At 51.2% G+C, this 20612-nt stretch overlaps 1 protein-coding gene across 3 annotated transcripts; it reads right to left on the bottom strand.

The window, feature by feature from the left end:
• Nucleotides 1-279: 279 nt before the first annotated feature.
• FAM234A (family with sequence similarity 234 member A) lies at nucleotides 280-20510 on the bottom strand. Of its 3 annotated transcripts, none has more exons than XM_040078811.2 (12): nucleotides 20468-20510; nucleotides 14271-14573; nucleotides 13074-13190; nucleotides 12708-12896; nucleotides 9047-9177; nucleotides 6060-6189; nucleotides 5458-5596; nucleotides 5041-5181; nucleotides 4588-4666; nucleotides 4012-4164; nucleotides 3136-3238; nucleotides 280-2943 (listed from the first exon to the last, which is right to left on the bottom strand). In XM_040078811.2, the coding sequence occupies exons 2-12, from the start codon at nucleotides 14527-14529 to the stop codon at nucleotides 2732-2734; spliced, it is 1653 nt and encodes a 550-aa protein (XP_039934745.1). In that variant the 5' UTR covers nucleotides 14530-14573; nucleotides 20468-20510; the 3' UTR covers nucleotides 280-2731. The 3 variants fall into 3 exon arrangements, with proteins under 3 accessions (XP_039934745.1, XP_039934746.1, XP_039934744.1); XM_040078812.2 differs by lacking the exon at nucleotides 20468-20510 and adding an exon at nucleotides 19872-20188; XM_040078810.1 differs by lacking the exon at nucleotides 20468-20510 and adding an exon at nucleotides 14679-19083.
• Nucleotides 20511-20612: the final 102 nt, after the last annotated feature.

The following is a 20612-nucleotide window of genomic DNA, read 5'->3' as shown; positions in this document are numbered from 1 at the left end:
ATCTGGGGTGTAAAACCAGGTCACAGAGCCCCAGGTGGGGTACAGGGATGGGCTGGCCCAGCCGCGTTATCTAACTCCAGCCTCTCTCCACACGCTCCCTTCTCCCTTTTCCTGGTCCATCACCTCCCCACAGCAGGCAGCACGACAGCTATCAAAGCATCACCAGGACTCCTGGATCCCTCCCAGGGAGCGGGGTTCTGCCTTGGGGAGGTCACTCAAAGGGCTGTCAAAAAAAATCCCAAAGCCTTGCGTAACCTCCAACATCAAAGCAGGGCACCATTTACAAACAATGCAAAAGAGGATTTATTGAAACCATCCCGGTTAGAGCAAGTCCTGTGCGGCACAATTTGCAATAAGTTAAACCACCAAACCAAACAGTCTCAGTGTTAAAAACCACACTAACACATAACACAGTGATATAGCCATTGCCACCCAGCTGAGTTATTGAATCAAGGCACAAAGTCATTCATTAAATACTGAAGAAAAAAAAAAAAAAAAAATTACACAGGAAACAAGCTGGAAAACAGACTGGTTTTGTTAAGAAGGTGCTGGTTTGGCACGGATGCATTTAATTGAGCTGCCATGGCGAAATCTGCGTTTCCCAACTGTCCAGAATCATTACTGGAGAACTTAAAGCCAGAAAAGCTCCCCAAAGCTGAAAATCCAGCTCTCCTAAAGGTACATTCAGTGTGCCTGTGGGAAGGTCAGGTCTGGGTAGGGATCTGAGGAGGGAGAGTGTAGTGAGAATATAGCCCAGGCACCTTGCTCCCAGCCAGGGGAACCTCAGCAGGAAACAATCCACACCCAACACTCAGGCTGGACTAGAGTGCAAGCCTGGGGGTCCCCTGCCCTGTGCCCTGCCCCACTGGCTGAAGGGCAGCCTCAATCCAGCCCTCTTACGGCTGCAACATTGGCACAGGGACCTGGAACACTGTCAGGCCTACAGTCCTGAGCAAAGAGGAAACCCAAGCTGGGGGACACAGCAGGGGAGCCTCCTTGCACTCCTGGACTCCCTCAGAAAACAGCTGGGAAGAGAAGCAGAGGGGCAACCCCACCATTTTGAGCCCAGGGTGCTTTGAAGGTTGTGCAGAGGTTTCCCTGGCTTCCTGCACAGCTGGGACACCCCAGGACTGCCTCCCTTGACTGCCCTGGATGTGGGTCATGGGGCAGAGGGAAATAGGGCACCCTTTAGGTAGCCACTGGCCAGCTGGAAGCAGGAGGAGTCCAGGCAGCCCAGCTCCCTGTGCCGCCAGCCTGGGAGAGCTGGGGCTGTGGTGTGAGCTGGTGACAGCAGCTGCCCAGTGGCACTTTGGGGCTCAGCAGGGGCTGAAGGGAAGAGCTGATGCCTGATGCTGCACATTCAGACCCTACAGTGTTTCTACACAACCCCCAGTGTCAGACTCAGCAAGGGAGGGAGGCACTGGCCAAACCCCCTCCAGCACTGCAGAGCTTGAGAGAGGTTATTTTTAGGCCTATTTTTATTTTCAGGACTGAGCAGCTGGTTCAAATTGTTTTCAAGGCTGTGCACCTTGTTTCTACAGCCTGCACTGGCACCCATCGGGACAGAGCAGAGCAAACACCTCACGGCGCTACACGAGTCTCCAGGAGAAACGTCACCTCCACACAGCAACCTGCCCATCCCCTCGGGACACCAGCCTGGGCAGAGAGAAGAGTGCTCGAGGATCCTCACCCAGCATCACTTCAACTCCAAGGGCAGGGAGGCAGCATGGAGCTCCTGCCCAGCTCCTGGCAGCAGGGACAGCGCTGGGAGAATGCTCCTCAGCAGCTGCAAGGCTGAATGAGCAGGGTGCTGGCACTGCCACTTGGGTACAGGGCTTCCCAGAGCAGCAAGCCCAGCTCCCAGAGAAGGTTAAAGTGCAATTCTACCCAAGCCAGATCCCCTCTGGTTTCTTAAACCTGGAAGAGGTGGTGGTGGTACCTCCAGAGACCAGCCGGCCTGGGCTCAGGGTGGATCTCTCACCACCTATAAGCAGACTGAGGGAAGGGAGGAACATTGATGCATCCATCAGGTGGGAGACCAGCTCCCCCTGGGAGTCACCAACACTGCACAGCCTGGCTGGGAAGGAAGCAGCAGAGGACACAGACACAGGTAGGCTGGTGGCTGCAGAGTAGGACACGTGGGGCTGCTCTTGGGAGAAAAGGCCATCTGCTAAGTAGAACGACGCTTTAACCTGTGCTTTGCTGGCCCAAGTGACACCAGACATGCCACAGCCACGGCTGGGGTCACCACACACCCCCCACCGCTACTGAAGCGGGGCCCAAATCCAGGAGAGGGTAATTGCAAATCAACCTGCAGCCAATCACCTCTCCCCAGCCAGGAGAGCTGACTCAGAAAGGAAATCTAACACCACACAGCGAACTCCACTTCTCAGACATCCCAGGAATCATCAACTCTGGCATCCCAGCAAGCAGATGTTTTCCTCCAGACACACTCCTGAGTCAGCACAGTTCCGCGGGCACACAGGGATGGAGGGGAAAGCCCTCCTTCCCGAGCTGGTGACTCTTCAGTGGTGGCCAAGCACTGAAGTCCCATCAGCTCTGAGGATGGACACTGGCAGCTGACCCCACAGCCTGGGTGGCCCTAGACACTGGGGGGTGCTTCCCTGCCAGCCACGCTTTGGTTTGTGGATCAAGAAAGGAATCCAGGCTCTGGGCTCATTGGGAGCAGGGCTGCAGAGCAGAGGCAGCCTCTCCCCATTCCTTAGCAAGCTCAATCTCGGCTCTGGAATCGCATCCTGTAGAGGCGGTCCCGGACGTGCTGCTCGTTGTCACCATCCGTGCGGCGCAGCCAGATCACCCTGCTCACCGAGACATCCTCCTTCAGCTTCCTCTTCATCAGGGACACGGGGCCTGGCCCCTCGCCGGGCTGCGGGCCCCGCAGCAGCACGTAGCAGGCGTGACGGCTCCGCTCGAACAGCGCCGCTGCAGCACAGAGCGCACGGAGATCCGGCCTCAGCCTTCTGTGCCCGGGCTGGCCACCAGACCCACCGCCACCCACAGGGGACAGGAGGGACCAGGAGGGACCAGGAGGGACCAGGATGGACCAGAAGGGACCAGGAGGGACCAGTGTCCTCCTGCAGCTCCTCGCTGGAGGGCTGCGAGGAGAGGACTTACCAGTGAACGCAATTATTTGGTCTGTGCTGTTGCGGAGCTCCAACAGGACATTGGCGTAGGAAGGATGGAAAAGGTAAAGCTTCTGGAGAGGAGCTCTGTGTATCTGCAACCAACAGGAGATGTCAGGACACAGACTCACACGTTAGCCCAGAGACAACACCGGTACCAGGCTCAGCTATCACTCACACTCGACAGGATACACCAGCCAGACACTGTCCGTGTCAGCACAGCTCATCCTGACCCATGCCATTAGGACAAGTGCTGGGATTTTGCTTGCTGCTCTCCTTCCCACCCCAAGCCTCCTTCAAACAGCTGGCCTGTCTGCTGCAGGCAGGAGACAGATTTCTGCCTCAGGGCTGGCAGAGCAAGCAAGGAAAGCAGAGGAAGCTCAGCTGGTGCTTCAGCAGCCTCTGAGACACGAACTGTCACCAGTGCTGCCTGTCATTGCCCCGAGGGCTCTGCAAGCAGCTGAGCTGTGCACTGAGGCTGCCAGAGGCTGCCTGGGGCACAGAGAGGATATTCACGTGGCCACAGAGATCACTGCATGCACTGCTGCCATGGGAGGCTCCCAGGGAAACAGCAGCAGCTCCAGCAGCACCAGGCCAGAAGCCTCCCCCTCACCTAGAGCGCCACACCAAGGCAGGGCAGCGACCGCTCACACAGCCACCAAGTTCCTTTTCTCTACAGAACCAGGATTAGGGTGACAAAAGCTGCCAGGGCCACCACCACCTGCAGGGACACGGCTGTGGACACCGAGCCCACACCCGGTGCGTGAGGCACTGATAGATGGGAGTATCTGCATTGTGAGAAGGGGGCAACTCCACCCAGTTCTGGCACAAAGCCTGAAGAAGAGCAGCCCTCAGCAGCACCACTCACTGTCTCGTTGCCTGGCTCCTGGTAGTCTCCCCACATGAGGAAGGCAGAGCGGTGATCCGCAGTGGGAAGCATGGCTGGGCCTGGGCTCCCCGCTGCCGAGTTCAGCTTCAGCTCCCACTGGACTGCTCCAGATCCGCTCTCAACAATCATAACCTAGCAGGGAAGAAAGAGATGGAACCCACGACAAACGCATCTAACAAGCCACGAAAGCAGTCAGGTCAGCTGTCTCTCCCCACACTGTCTATGGGAACAAGTCTGTGACACATGGGAAGATGAGGAAATACTTGAAGCAGAGCATCACAGAGCTGTGAGACCTGGGGTTGGCCATGTTAGAGTGAAATCACAAGTTTTGCAGTTACTTCAAGGGGTTCAAAGTTCTGTCATAGAAGCCTCTTGCTGAGAAGAGAATTAAAGTGCCTGAGCTGGCTTCAATAACCTGTTGAAAGAGCCTTTCACAGCTTAAAGCTTCCTAAAATGAGCCAGAGGGATCACATCCTACCAACTGTCCTTGACTCAATTCCTGCTTGAGCTTTGACATACAGAGAAATGGGAAGTTAAAAGGAAGAGATTTCAAACCTTCTTCCTGTTGGGTCCAATTTCACTCTCCAGGACAATACCATGGACATCAGGTTTGTAGTAACCGAGCAGCGGCTCACTGAGGGAGAGAAAGAGCAGGGACAGATCTGAACCCACCCTGATGGTTGAGCATACTTTGCTTTCCCAGTTTCCTCAATCCTCCCACAACTGCCCCAGTAAGAGACTTGACTGCCACAACATTGGGTTGGCCTGTGGTGCCACCCCAACTCTGAGCCCAGCCGCATCACAGCAGGCACAGAATGAGGAATTCAAAGCTTTGTGCTCCTCCGTCCTGAAGCAGCTCCCAGCATTTGACAGAGGACAAAACGCAATAAGCAAGATCAAGATGTGACCCAGGCAAAACAAACAAACAAAACAAAATGGCATCTGCCAGGACACTGCTGCTGCTGGGAACCTGGAAATGCCACACTTAGCCCAGACTGAGAACACTACCTCAAAGCACGGGACACGTTGAGGGTCCACACAGTGTGGAGATCTTTTGTGTTGATCAGCGTGGCCATCTCCGAGCTCAAAACCAAGATGTCGTCGTGTGACTGCACAAGAACTTTTGTCAGGTAGCGAATGTCTCCAAAACTGAACAAGGACAGAGAAATTATTAAGCTTTTTAGACTATGGATGGTTTGGAGTTCTTTCCCTGCACAGTAAATCCAAATAGGAAACCCCAACGTGCTTTCTCTGCTTTTCTGTGAAGCCCTGATGAAGCCACTAGCACCAACGCTTTTCCTGAGCTTTGGATGTGCTCGTAGTCCAAAAGCCACAAAGCCAGGAGAGAACAAAGTCCCACCAGGCCATCCTGTCAGGAACACCAGCACCCCCCACTCCAGCAGCCTGTAAGACATAACCTCACACCTGAGAAGGGATAAGCGGTGCGTGGCAGGGTCAATGTGCTTCTCCCAGTGAGAATCCGGCTGGAAGTTGGGAAATTTAACTTCTGTCCCAACCACTGCACTGCACAGATCTTCCAGGGAATACGCATAGAGAGAGTTCTCTGTGCAAAAATAAATTTAAAAAAAAAAATAAAAAGCAAGAATGAGAGAGATAAGTTATCCTGCCCTTGCTCTGAACTCTATGATTTTCCAGACCTGTCAGACCAACTACATTTTTAGGGTTTGCATCACAGAGTTGTAGTGGCATTTTGAGACTCAAGCCTGCTATTGAATGCTTTTAACATTTTATCTGTTCATAATCCAAGTGTTCCACAGTAATCATTTGCTATAAATGACTGCCTAATCCTTACATGCTTGACATTTGTTAAATAAAATCACTACAGTACATAACAAACGGCAGCTTAAGCAGAACCCCTCCCTTCTCTGGGCCCTGAACAGCTCTTTGACTAGGTGAAAGCTCCGCACAGCTTGTAAGAATGCAAAACACACTCTCAGATGATGTTTACTAACCCTGATCTTGGTTACAATCACTCTTTCAGACTGAATCCCCAAGCAGGGCTGTACCTGTGTAGAAAAGGAAGTAGGAGGAGGAGCGCCGGTTCAGCCTGACGTAGCGAGCGTTGCCATCCACGCTCAGGCTGTCAGTGGAGCCAATCTGCTGGCCAGTTTTTCCTGAACAGATGAAAGTCTTAACCTATGCAGGCAAGGGATTAAAGACAAAAACCAACAAGGTTAAAGCTGGAACCGAACAGCAACTGAACGGGAGCAGCACAGGCTTGGACGGAAAGTCTCTCCTCGGTTTTGGAGGAGAGGGCATGAGTTCGGTGATCCCTCTGCTCTGAATTCTTCTGGAAGTTTGAAAACCACTTCCAGCATAGCCACCTGCTCTGAGAATTTGCTGCCTCAGTCACCCATCCTCCTTACAGGCTGGGACTGTGGAACAGCAGCCCCAGCTCTGTAAGGACAGCAAAGATCCATTCAAGCCTAAAATGGAGATTACCTAATCCCAGCAACAATGCAGCATATGAACATGGGAATCTTGGCTTCTCATGGCAGCTCTGCTAGATGTTTTAAGTGCTCTAATCTACTCCTCCTTATGGTCACGTGAGTCCAGAGAAGATAAAAGAGCTGAAAGGTTTCTTTCTATTCTTTGTGCAGGGTAACGAAATCCACTAAAAACATTTCACCCAGGAGAATAAAAGTTGAAGTCAGGATCAGATTCAAATGTCTGAGCAACAGCCAGAGTCTGGGGAGTGCAATGGACTCTAGGGACAAGTGAAACATCTGACCAAGAGAAACAGCATCCATCAGAGATGCTGAGTCAGGCAGGAACCTGAGAGAGAGGGACTGGGAAAGCAAAGGAAATCTGCTGCTCCCAAAGCAAATCTGGAGAGTCTGGAAGGTGAAAAAGGGATAGAGTTTGCTGGGGAGAGTGAGAACACAACTGGAGAGGGAGAGCAATAAGTCCACCAGCTATTCCCAGCCTCCTGCACTGGGAGGAGACACAGCCGCTCTGGTACATCAGCTGCACCTTTACTGGCAAGCACTGGTCCAGTGGCTGCCCTGGGACAGTGACAGCCAGGGGTATTTACACAGGGAGTGAGAAAACACTGCATTTTCCTCGCTGCACTGCCAATCCCTCCATGCTGCCACAGGAGATGGATCCCAAAACCGGCGCATTTTCCAGGATGTGTTTGTGCTGAAGCTTGCAGCAGGTAGGGGTCGATGGGACTCTGGAAACGCTGCCATCTAACCCCCTGCACACAGACCCTCCACAGACTGCTCACAGCTCTGTCCTTTCAACTGCAGCCCTTGACAGCAACAAAACTCCTCTGCTTGAGTGTTGAATCTCCCTCCTGACCAGCCCTTTCCAAGCTGCAGAGCTCCACTCCAGCTCCTACATTTTGCGTGACTTCTCAAAAAGAACATACTTTTCCTTAAAGTTGGCGGAGTGCTTGCCAAATCCAGAGGGAGGGAGGGATTTCATACCAAGATAGCAAGAGAGCTTAAATGGAAAACATATCAAAAGGCAGTCTTGCAGATCAGAGGCTACATTCAAACTTTTCTTGGCCGCCTAAGAAGTCTTGAGATAACTGGGATAGCAAAAGCAAGGAGGAAAGCAAAGAGAGAGAAGTGTAGGAGGTGGAGAAGATAGAATTTCTGATGACTCTGGCAACAACAATGCCTTGGACAGCAAAACCTTATTTTCTTATGGAGGATATTGGCCAAGAAGGCCAATGACACCTGGCTTGTACCACCATAGGATGGCCAGCAGGGCCAAGGAAGGGCTCCTGCCCTTGTACTGGGCACTGGTGAGTTGAGTGCTGTGTCCAGTTCTGGGCCCCTCAATTCCAAAAGGACACTGAGGTGCTGGAGCAGGTCCAGGGAAGGGAACAGAGCTGAGGGAAGGTCTGGAGCATATGTCCTCTGAGGTGGAACTGAGGGAGCTGGGGGGGCTCAGCCTGGAGAAAAGAAGGCTCAGTGGAGACCTCCTCACTCTCCATAACTCCCTGACAGGAGGAGGCAGCCAGGTGAGGGTCAGGCTCTGCTCCCAGAGAAAAAGGGACAGGACAAGGGGAAACGGCCTCAAGCTGTGCCAGGGGAGGTTCAGGTTGGACACCAAGAATTTCTTCCCAAAAAGGGTTGTTAAATGTTGGAAGAGGCAGCCCAGGGAGGTGGTGGAGTCACCATTGTGGGAGGTGTCCAAGGAAAGCCTGGACGTGGCACTCAGTGCTCTGGGCTGAGTAACAAGGTGGGGATGGGTCACAGGTTGGACCTGATGATCTCAGAGGTCTTTTCCAACTTCAACAATTCCATGACTCAGGTGTGAGGACATGGGGCTCCCACTGCTCCCATCAGACCCACAGGGAGCTGTAACTTGTGTGCTTTGAACAGGACAGGCTGGGCATGCAGACAGCGCTGGGCCACTCCATCATGGATGTAATGTTTTAGCAGAAAAACTGTTCTAGCTACATGACTTTCCCCCTCTCAGAAATGGGAGAGGCAGTATTTGGAGAGAGATACTACAACCAGCAGCTGTTTCACTAAACGAACTCAGATCAGAATTAACCAGCACAGTGACACTGGGAAGAGCAGTGCAAAGCAGACCACAGGCAGAGAGAGGGAAGGGATCAGAAAAGAGCAGTGCTGGTACAAAAGCACTGACTGTCAGCTGTGCTTTGATCTAAGAGCCAAAGCTGTCAGGGTTTGTTCCCTTCCACTTCTCTAAGCAGAGAAGCAGAAAACTGCAAGCTCATCTTGCCCCAGCTCACTCCCTAGACAGCACAGGAACATGAAGTGAGGAGAGCACACTGAAAAGAGGGAAGGATTAGCGCCCAGCTCTTTGATTTATCTCATTTTTTTAAACCATAAAACATCTGTGCTGATTTGGGAGGACATCTCTGGAGAGTGGGAAAGAACCCACCCCAAACCCACAGAAACCAGGGGCCTCTGGACACTTCCTCTGAGAATACAAGGTGGAAATAAACAGCATTCCTGTCATCCCCTGTGGCAGCCACGGGGGTTTGCAGAGCTTCAGGATGATGACATACCTGGCCTTCTTTAGTAATAAAGATTATCAGGTCCTGAACTCCATCATTGTCCACATCTGGAATCACTGACAAAGGAGTCAGCACAGTATAATTAGCTCCAAAGTCCCTGGATTGTCTCCACAGAACTTCCCCTGGAACACAGTGGGAAACAATCATTAAAAGGCATCTTAGGCTGAAAGGTTATAAATGCTCCTGTTCCAGCCCATCAGCACCACAAACCAGCCACATTTATGCTCATCATGAGGCGTTTCCTTGCCATTCTGCATTCCCAGTGAATCCCAGTATCCACAATTTCATCTTACATTGGAAAGCAACCCCAGCTGCCTGCAGGAAGGCACCCAAACAGCCTGGCACAAATAACAGCTTGCTTCCCTTGTGCCTTTGGTTAATAAGCTTCCCGGCATGTTCACGGCATGGAGAATCCTTTGTTGTGATCCAAATCCCTGCTGCTGTGCACTTAAATCTGCACAGACATTTTGAGACCACAAACTGCTGAATTCTGACCAGTGTTGCTGCAACTTGCCTCCTGCAGATGTTCCTGCAGATGTTTCCCCACTGACATGACCACAGCCCAGGCCACATCCCACCTCTCCTTGTCTGAAGAACACACACAGCCCAAAGTTGTCTGTAAACTGAAGGAACAAAGCTTTGCTTTTTAAAAAACGGGGGGTGGTCGGTGTGGGTTTCTCTCCGACAGCTCCAAACCAGTTGAGTGGCTCTATCCATCCACTGCCCAAGGCTGTGGGCCACTTCCCAGTCACTGACCACTGGAATTTGCAGTGGAATCTGGCAGGGAGGACACTGCTGGGGGGGTTTTCTTTCTCATGAACGCTTCAGTGTCTGATTAGGCCCAGGGCAAATGTTTACCCTCCCCATTACCCAGCATCACATACAGCAATTATCATTTCAGGAATGCAAAGTAATCATCTGCTCTTTGTCAGGAAGGCAGCTGGACTGAAAGCCAAGGAATTACTACTTGATGCTGTCTGCAATAATTTAAGGCAGGCTGTATTTCTAGTAGGATTGCTCCAAAGCTTTTACTGCAACGCTGAAAAAAACCACTTGGATTTGTTACTATGACAACAGATGTGAAGTGAAGAGAGCAGATTTCCTGGTTTCCTTAGGAAATCATGGGAAGGCAAAGAATTTTGCCCTCGAAGAAAATAAGCAGGCAGAGGAAGAAGAGAAGTTTTAAATTACCACATTCTAGCTTCAGGACTGCCCAAAGGTACAAGAGTAAGACCAGGCTAATGAAATTCACTTGTCAGTGCAGAAGGCGCTACTCTTTGGTGGTTAGACAGCAGACAGAGTTCGGGAGAAAATATCTTATTCTCTTCAAAGAACAGTTCTGAGTTAAGAGAAACAGGTGACACTGAGCTGGATTCAACACCAAGCACTTGAGAAGGTTTCCATGCTCTAACCCAGTGCACAGAGAGCACAGGAAGCAGCATCCCCTGCTCCATCAGCAGGAGATGGGACTGTCTGTCTGACATCTGCAGTGCCACGGCGCCTCCTCAGAGCCCGGGGTCACAGCACCAGCACAGCAAGAGGAGCCAAGATGGAAATTAGGCAAGTGCCTAGACTGCAAATCTAACCTGGGTGAAAGGGCTGGATTTCTTTGCTCTGGAAGGAATAATAAAATCAGAACTCAGAAGACTGAGTTCAGCTCTCACTTCAAGCAGACTCAAGAGGACACAGAGACTTTTCTCCCTGTCAGACATTCTCCAGGTTGGAGTTCTGGAGTTATTTATTTAGTGATTTCTCACACAGAAGCAGTTCCATCATCTGATCAACATGGTGCCCTTTCTGCCAAATCCCTCAGGAGACCAGAACCACCCACAGGGCTCACAGTTCAGGCTGCTGGAGGATCAGGTGAAGAGAGAAGGTGCAACAAAACTCTTACTCCTGTCCTCTTCCTTGAGACTCTGCCTCAGGCTATGGCAGAGATGGAATAATACACAGCTACAAAGACTTTTGCTTTGACCTGGAACAGTTAATCTTAAGCTCCTACTTAAGTGTCCCAGTTTGCTGGTAAGATAAACATGCAGGAATGTTAGATGTCCCACACAAACAGGAGCATGCACTCCTACTCCTTCCCTTCCTCCCCACTCGGTCACTTCTTGTGGCAATGAAGAAAGCAAGATTTAACCCAGCTTTAACTGATAAAAAACCCACTAACTTTATCAGCATTTAAAGATCAAAACCACATCAGACACGTTCAGATGATAATCTGCCTATCTCTCCTTCAATCTCCCTACAGGCAGGGGCTAGACAGTCTGAGAGCCCTGGAATCTCACCAAATCCTCCACGATGATGAATCATTAACAGCTAAAGATTGTGCTGGCTACTGTTTTTAGCACACTGTGATGTAAGTTAGACTTTGCCTCTTTGAATACATTTAGCCTATTTAAATACATTTTATTCTACTCTGCCCTCCTAACCCCCACTCAACTAAGCTTAGAAATCATTTCTAACCTACTTAATAGCAAAAAGGCATCGAATACATAAACTCCTGGGTTATTCACTTTTCTATTTAATGCATTTTTTCCTCTCTTGCCTTGAAGTTATCTATAGAATGTTTTCTTTGCTGCATTGCTGTGACCTGCAGCTTAGCCTGGCTCCTTCTCTCCACACTTGCCTTTATGGCTGCCTTTAGTTACAAGCCTTTGTCTCCACAGCCAACTTTCTACACTTTGACCTGACAGTAACTACTTCATTAACAGTCTAAAAATAACCTGTGCTAAAGCCTACACGTGAGGGAAATGGTGCTAAGATATCTCTGCTGGTACAGAAACTTTCTAGCTCTGCGTGTATCCACACTTCCAGCCATACACTGGAAATGAAAAGCTACACTAGATTTTCCTCAGATTCCTCAGAGCTGTACCTCTTGCTATTTCTTTTTTCCAGTTTTTGGAAAACAGGGTGTGAGGGGTTCAATACCAGACACAAAGGATGGGATCCTAGGGAGAACATGTATTGTTTAGACCTATGTAACAGTGACCTTCAAAATGGAAATGTATTTTAGGCTTCACCAGCACGGAGGGTTCAAGGTGCAGCAGATGCTCACTGTTTCTAAAGTAGTACAGGCACTCTTTACCCCCACCCACGTTAGGCAAGATGATGATGATGAATTTTTCCACCTCTAAGTTTAGAAAGGAAGAAACCTTTCCAGAGGAACTAGGCAGAATCACAGACTACTGAAACAGACTGGTAAGCAATTCTCCTAAGTGCTCTCCTTGACAACTTTCAAATGGTAAATGCCTACAACTCCCACTCCTCCTGCCGCAGCAGGCACTCCTGGCACGCACACACGAGCAACTGGGAAACGTTGCAGGCGCAGGTTTGTGTCTAACCCTGGAGAGCACAAAGTAACATTCACAGCTAGTGACTGCTCCTCCTGTTTCAAAAGCTGTTGGAACACTGCTCTTACGGAACAGTGGCTGGCACAAACCCCCACCAGAGCCCAGCCTTTGGAACAGTGAGGCTGAGAGCACGTGCTCCTCAACGCCCAGCAAGCGGCTCTGGCAAGGCTTCCAGGATAATAAACACCCAGCGCCCATTGTTCATGTACCAGCCAGTCACGTCCCCCCAGAGGCCACCAGGTGAGGAAAGCAAGGCTTTGTCTCAGTGACAGAGTGTCCAGGGCTCTGCTGGCACTCACCTGTCCGCAGGTCGACTGCTGTAAGGGACAGCGGCTTCTCCACCACGAGGCAGCCCGGGGCCTTCGCCGTGCCCAGCTGCTGGATGCCACACTGCAGCCACTGCACGTCCTCTGCAGCAGGGCCCTCCCAGAGCACGCTGCCGTTCGTGCCAGACACGGCAGCAATGAAGGCACAGGGAGACGGCAGCCCTGGGGAGAAGAGGCATCGGATGGAGCTGTCCCTGTGCACGCCTCTGCTGCCCTGCACCACCAGGAGCTGCGACTCACCCAGCTCCTCTCCCCACCCAGTTTTCTCTCCCAGTTTCACTAACTGGGACTAGAAGAGAAAGGAGAGCCCTCACCAGAAGGTGTTTTTGGATCGGGTACCTTTATCCAGACAGGACGTGTTGAAGCGGCCGCTGCCGTTGCTGGATTTGAAAGCGAACAGCACATCTTGCACTTTGTCTTCATTCACATCTTCCATAGCAAGGAACGGGTAGGGCACTGCAAGAGAGCACAAGCCAAGCTCTGGTGAGGATTTTCTTAGCCCACAGCAGACAAAGTTGGAGCAAAACACAAATTCCTAGAGACCTACTCACTGCCTCCATCCTGGACAGTGTAACATCAGGACAAATTGGCTTTTATATTAAAAAAAGCCATGTACACAAGTACTAAGGACAGGAAGTTAGTGCCAAACAATTTTTTTAATTTGCTATCCCCCAGAGGATTTGTCTTTTTTAAAAGGCAAGCAGCCAGAATTTGAACTATGCTGAACAAAGAACAACTCCGGTCTTGGAGTGGGGTTGCTATTCTCAAAGTATGAAAAAGCCCCACCCAAGCCCCACAAACCCCAGACACTCCATTTTTCTACCAGCTAAAAGCAGCTTTCCTGAGCTCAGAGTAGCAGAACCTGGGATGTCTGCAGCACCACACGCAGCTCAGTCCCTGCTGTGAGCACTATCTCTGCATTTACAGCACATCCAGCACAACCCACTGCACACAAGATTAAAGAAAAGCTCTCCCAGAAGCGACTGCCGAGCCACTGGGGAGCAGGACCCAGGCTAAAGAGCCAACTAAAGCAACCAGAATAAAAATAGCAATAGGAACTATAAAGCAATTTATTAAAAAAAAACAAGATGGAATTATTCTTCTCCCCTTCCTGTTGGCCATGGGGAAAAGGGAGAAAGTCAAAGTGACAGAGGAAAAAATGCCTAACTGCCTCCAACCTCAGCTCGAACTCCAAGGGAACATTTTAAAGAGCAAGCTTCAGCAGAGGTTTATTCCCAAATACCCTTTCTCTTTTTTTAATTTTTTTTTTTTTTTTTTTTGTGAACGAGGCCAGCCTGCTACCTTGTTAGCACTTCAGAGCAGCATCTAATCTCTCCACTAGATCCTGTAAACACCTCCTGGAAGGCCACTCCAATTATGATGGGCCATTGCTTATCCAGGTCAGGTATGCACGGCTCTGGCTCCCAAAGGCTGCAGGGACCACGTTGTGCTTAGGCAGAGGCCCACAACCCAAATCCGTGGCACAGAAAGGAAAAGAACTCTTGGTAAGTATTTGTTCTGCTGCAGCAAGCTCACCTGCATTGTTGTAGTACTGGAACCACGTTCTTTCCGAAACTGGCCTCTCTGGACAGGGAATGATAAAGGAGAAAGCAAACACAATGATCAGGCAGAGGAAGAGGGAGATGAAGAAGGCAGCAGTGCGCCACCGGGACAGCCGGGACAGCCCTGAGGACTTGATAATCCTCCTCTCCACAAAGTTTTCATGGTTCTCCTGAGCTTTTACATCCTCCGTCTTCAGAGGGTGGATCTCAGCTTCTGAGTCCTTGTTATCCATCACAGCTCATTCATCAGTATTCAGACACCCTTCTCCCCTGTCACCTGCAACAATGGAAACAGAAAGTAAAATACATTTTGAAATGTACTTTTAAAATATTCCGTTACTACCTGATATTCAGGGATACATTTAATGAGAGGTGAGCAAACCTGTGTCTTCTCACAGAGCTGGATACAACACCCTGCTGGTGCCAGAGGTCTCCCACACAGAGCAATGGAGAGAGCCCGTGGAATGCAGAACAGCAGCAATTCTTCTCCAGAGGAGGAAATCGACTCTACTAGAGCTGGACAAAGAAGGCTACAGACCCCATGCAGAAAGGACTGACTGGTGTGCAGGTCTCCCCCGAGAAAAACACCCCCAAAGCTCCTTTTGTTGCAAAGGCTTATTGTCACCTCCCGTGTATGTCAGCCTGACTCGCAGCTGGAGAAGTGAAAGGAAACACTTGTGACCTTTATATCCCAACATAAGGCTGTCCTCGGCTGTAATGTGCACTTGAGCTTCCCCAGGAGAGAGAAACAAACACCAGCATATTCTGTATAGCAGCAAAGCAAAGCGATTCAGCACCTTCTTACATGAGAAACCACGGGGTAAGTTCAGCAACCCAGCCCTGCAGAAGGCAAAGGAGTGCTGACTTCCCTCCCTGGAGGAAAAACAAGGCAGGAGTTGAGACTAAAATCAGACAAAATTGATTTCATCAGACTGGAAGAGCTAACAACTGCTATTTCAGCTTCTCCTGCTACAAATCATAACCTTGGGCTACAGCTACAATAAACAGAGGGGTTCTGTACTAATTTGCTATAAAAAGAGGGTGGGAAAAGAGCCCTAGTCAGTTAGAGGAGCCTGTAAGTCATTACCCACAACAACAATAAAAATCCATGTTTTATACAGATTCTCTGATAGTGCTTCTTAAAAAAAATACCTCAAGGGAAGAAATAAAGAATAACAAATTCCAGTAGGCTTGGAAAAAGCTGCTCGACAGTGTTATGAAAAGTTATATCAGAGCAAATAACCAAGACAACCAACCCAATTTTCCATGACTGTGCCCCAGCTGTCACATGTCTTGGTTGTCCACTGCAGCCATTTACTTCCCCAGCAGAAAAAAAAGCTTAAAGTCAGCACCAACACAGAGCAGATAGCCTGGGATTTCAACTCCAACCGCAACAGAGCTCACTGTGTCTCACGTTTCTACCCAAGCTCATTTACAGGTTCTGTGAAACACAAGATGAGTCGCCCTGGGGAGGCTCAGCTTCTTCAGGCAGCTGTGGCCCCCCAGGCTGTCCCTGTCCCACTGCAGACATCTCTTCTCTTCTGGGTACAAATCACAGGGGGACAGATCCCTGGCAAGGCAAACCTGAAGCACAGAATCAGCAGATCAGCCTGGCACTGTCAACCCTTCAACCTCAGAGCCTGCTGGACTTAGGAGCACTCACTCCAACCCGAGCACTCTGGCATTTGTTCTACATCAAGTACAGGATCTCACTCCAGATAATTTAATTCAACCCGCACAATGCCACACAAACAAATCAATAATGCAGAAGTTGTGTCTTATTCCAAAGATCTTACTCCCAGGATCTCATCCGCCCTTCTCATCAGCCCACCAGCCACACCAGGGACACCTACACGAGGCCGGCTGCTCCCACACCAACAGCAGGCACCTGATGAGTAGGAAGGCTCCAGATGGAAGGGGAAACAACAGATCAAGTGGTGCTTTCAGCCTCTGCCCCAGCTGAGCATTGCTCTTTTACTGCACCAGGCCTTGAGCAGGTTCAAGGTACAAGGCCCCAGGCACAGCCCGAGCAAGTGATCTACTGGTGTGGAGCAGCCACAGCCATGGGGACAGCGGCAGGAGTGAGTTATGTCACCTCCCCTGTGCTGGGGCTCATGTGTCCCTGGAGTGCCCATCTCCAGCAGCAAGGAGAGGGGGATCTTCTCAAAACCAGCACCCACAGCAAGGCTGCAACGGGGCTCCAGCACAATCCCACCAGCCTCCCCAGCAGAGCCTCCACAGGCTCCCAGAACGGAGCTGGGAAAGATCCAGGGCACACCAACACCAGTGAGACTTCCCAAAAGGAACCAAACCCAGGTTTGTCCCCTCTCCACCCAAAAGAGACGCCACCTAACACCGCATTGATGGCATATTTTTATGACTCGTTATAAATCTCACCACTCTCATCTACACTGGGATGAGAACAATAAAAAAGCAGTAATTATCCTGACAACCCCAGTAATTCCCCTCTTTTCTGAAGCGATGACCCTACGGAGCCACAAAGTACAAAGAGCCCTCAATGCCTTTAAAGCAATTCTCTCTCTTCTCTTTCAGGGTTTGAATAATGCCCTTTGCACCCCTGCCAGAGCAGAGGCGGTGCCAGAACGAGGATCACGAAGGTCAATGGCAAAGGCTCACACAATGCAGGAAATCCCAGCGCTCGCTGCTGCCAAAGTACACGGCTGGCAGCATGTGGAATGGCCTGAGCTGGGAACAACAAAGAGGGCCGGTAATCAGTTTAATTGAAGACAAGCAGAAAATGATAGCCTGCATCTGAGATGGTTTTACTGTCCTCTAGCAGCCGACATCTTGTCTCCTGCTGGAAGAGGTCACAAAATAATTCAGCTGGGAAGTTAAAAGCATCCAGACACCTTCCGAGGGAGCAGGCAGTGGCAGGATTCTGCACTGCTGCAGTGTAACACACACTACAGGCAGCGGATCTGGGCACGGGAGAAAGCATGGGAGAAAGACCTTACAGAATGAGAAATAATTAGAAAACAAATGCGACAAACCCAAAGTGAACCCACACAGGCCAGGGAGTGTGGCAGCACAGCCGGGATCTGCATCTCAGACTCCAGGGTTCCCAAGCTTTAAAGGCTGCTTCCACCAGCCATGGGATGAGCTGGGAGCAGCCCCAGTCGAAGCTGAGGGGGAACACCCTTTCCTGTACCACAGTAACAAGAGGGACAGGACAAACAGCTTTACTCACCTTCACTGTCCAGTTTCCTGAAGCCACAGTGCAGATTTACAGATCTGATCTGCTTCGCACAGCTAAACCCAAGTGACAAACCGTCAGCAACAGTCAGACAGAACTGCCTGACAAGCACAGAGAACCACAGACAGTCAGGTGGATGGAGACTGGTGACAGAAACCATTTAAGGATCATGCATTGGAAAGGTTTCACTCATTTTCCACTCATAAAACACCAAACCACAGCATCTGGAATGTCACCAGTGACCAGCTCTTCACAGAAAGCAGCAATATACCACAACTTAGATTTGATGTTTAACACGTTTTTATCTTCCACAAAATGATGAAATCAGGTTCTGACTGGACATTTTAGGAACACAAACACAGCATTTGGCTGCTTTGGCTCTGTTTGGTTGGTTACTTTAAGCACCTCAGAGGTTTCCTTCCTGTCAGCCAGAAATTGTTGAAGCCCCAAGCTGCACTCAATAAAGAGAAAACAGCCAGGTTTTGCTCTGAATAAGATGTAACATTCCCATCACAGCCATTTTCCATGAGCAGACTGTTGGGTTTTGATCCCATGCACAGTGTGACACTGCAGCAAATTCACTGGGTAGTCACCTGCTGTGACATTCACCCTCGGGTCATTTGTTCCTTTTTCTGCAGTCCCACTTACATCAGGACAAGAAGAAAAAACATGTAAGATTTCCCAAAATCAGCTTTGCTCTCCCAAAGACACTCAGGCTGCATGCAAGCTTATCATTTTGCTGGGTCATGTGCGGCTCACAGCCCTTTCTTGACATCAGGTCACAGCCAAGGGCTGGCTGGGGACACTGACCCGAGGAGACCATCCCTGTCTGGCACTGGGGCACCTGAGGCACATCCCTAAGGCCTTTCTAAGGACAGTTTGTAATCCAAACCCCACCAATGAGATTAGTGTGGCCCTGGCACAGGGTGCCCAGAGAAGCTGTGGCTGCCTCATCCCTGGAAATGTCCAAGGCCAGGTTGGACAGGGCTTGGAGCAACCCGGGATAGTGGAAGTTGTCCCTGCCCATGGGGAATGAGACGAGCCTTAAGGTCCCTTCCAAACCAAACCATACTGGGATTCTCCTGCTGGAGCTGACCTCAGGTTCTTCTGAAATGGCATTTAACCCTCAAGGGCAGACACAGCACGTGCCACAGAGCACTCACAGCAAGGGAATTAGAAACTCTTCCAGAGCACGACCACCTTGCAATGTGATACATCTGTCATTTGTAGGAGAAAACTCTTATCCAGGGCAGTTTCCACTGCAGACAGGAGTTCAAATACTGAAACTCAAACTGTTTAGGGAAGAGCAAAACAAAACCCAGCACTATTTCCATGAGAGCAATGGGAAGATCAAAAGTCTTAAGACGAAGAACAGCATTAAAGCTGCGTGGAACCGATTACAGGTCAGGGCAGTAATAACAACTGAGCTGCAGAAACACCAATCATTTCTCATCCCTGCGCTCACAAACTCCACTGCGTCCGAGCCACACCCCTTGCCAACTGTTGCAGATCCCTTGTGCCAGCTCCAAGGGTAGCTGTCAGCGGGGTGCTTGAACCTCCCACGTCACTGACAATCCTACCTCACCCTGACACTCCCACCTCACACTGACACCCCCCTCCCCACCACTCCCCTCCTGCCTCAGAAGCACAGTGACATCCCTCACTGTCAGAGAGGGAGTGCACAAGGGACTCCGGAGAGATCTCTGTGCATGAAACCCCCCTGGAAAAGGCTGTGATCATTTCATGTGGGTTTATTCAAAAGAGAGGAAAAAAGCACATTTTTTAGGCAGAGCACTCACTGCACAGGTCAGAATTCCGTGCTGTCTCCTGCACAGCCTAAAGAGATTTATGGCAGCATGAAAGGAGTGTTCAAAGGGCAGGCTGGATGGAGCTTGGAGCAACCTGGTCTAGTAGAAGATGTCCCTGCCCATGGGACAACATGATCTTTACAGTCACTTCTAATCAAACCATTCCACGATTCTATGAAATGGCCTTCCTCCAGATGCCATCATACTTCACAGCCACCTTCAAGGGAAACCACTTTTCTCCTCCCAGAAGTGGAATTTTTCTTTCTGTCACTTACACACACACGCGGCAAAGCTCCCTCACAGGCCACTCCACCCACACACACACATCCCTGGGGAGTCTCTCAGCTCCAGAGGCAGCCCAATCCTGCCCTGCTATCGGGCAGGGCTGGCTGCAGTCCTCCCTGCAGGGCAGGCTGCCCCTAGTGCTCCCAGCCATTACACAAGATGTTTCTGCCTTACAAAATAAGGAGAACAGGCTGGAAATGAGGTGGGAGTTGAACACATTGCCGTATTTTTTTTTCGGCAAGAAACCCTGTAATTCACGTCTACAAACCAGGCTCGTGGGCTCCCGAGGGACAGAGCGACAGGACTTTAACCCTCTCCAGGAAGAGCTCCGAGGCTCGGGGTGTGCTGAGCTCTGCAGAGGCGAGGGGCTCTCCTCGACTGAAGCACAGACCGCAGTCCCAGGTGTTCTGTGAGCAACTCCCCGAGCCCCTCGCAGCCGCCAGCCTCGGGATAAAGGACCTCTGACCAAAGGGAGCAACTCGGGCTTTGGAAAAAAGGATTCAGTTCTTTCCCAGGCTTCTCGCTGTGGTTTGGGGGCACTTCTCGAGCTGCTCAAGGCGGACAGCGAACCCCTCCGTTTTAGCGGGGAAGGCAGCAGGGCTGGAAGCGCTGACAGCCACGGGCTCTCACGGGCCCGGCCCCGCGGCCGCACCAACCCCAGCGCTGCCCCTGCCGGCTCCGTTCCCCGAGCGCCCCCTCACAGCGCGGAGGCGCGGCCCGGGGACGAGGCCGCGGTCTCGGGGCGCAGCCAGGGAGGCGTCAGGAGCCCACCTTCCGCCGGGAACGGCCCAGGGCCCCCCCCATGCCCGCCCGCGTCCCCCCGCGGGCCCGGCCCGGCCCCCGCCCGCCCCGCTCCACACTCACCCCGCGCCGCCGCCGCCGTCACTTCCGCCTCCATCCCCCGACCGCCCGGCGGAAGTGACGTCATCACGCGGGGCGCGCTTCCGCCCGGTGCAGCGGGGCCCGGCCCAGCCCGTCCGGTATCGGCGGCGGCGCGGGCGGAGAACCC

Source organism: Hirundo rustica, chromosome 15 (genome assembly GCF_015227805.2).
Source record: "Hirundo rustica isolate bHirRus1 chromosome 15, bHirRus1.pri.v3, whole genome shotgun sequence".
Taxonomy (NCBI): domain Eukaryota; kingdom Metazoa; phylum Chordata; class Aves; order Passeriformes; family Hirundinidae; genus Hirundo; species Hirundo rustica.
This window is presented reverse-complemented; position numbering and strand designations above follow the sequence as displayed.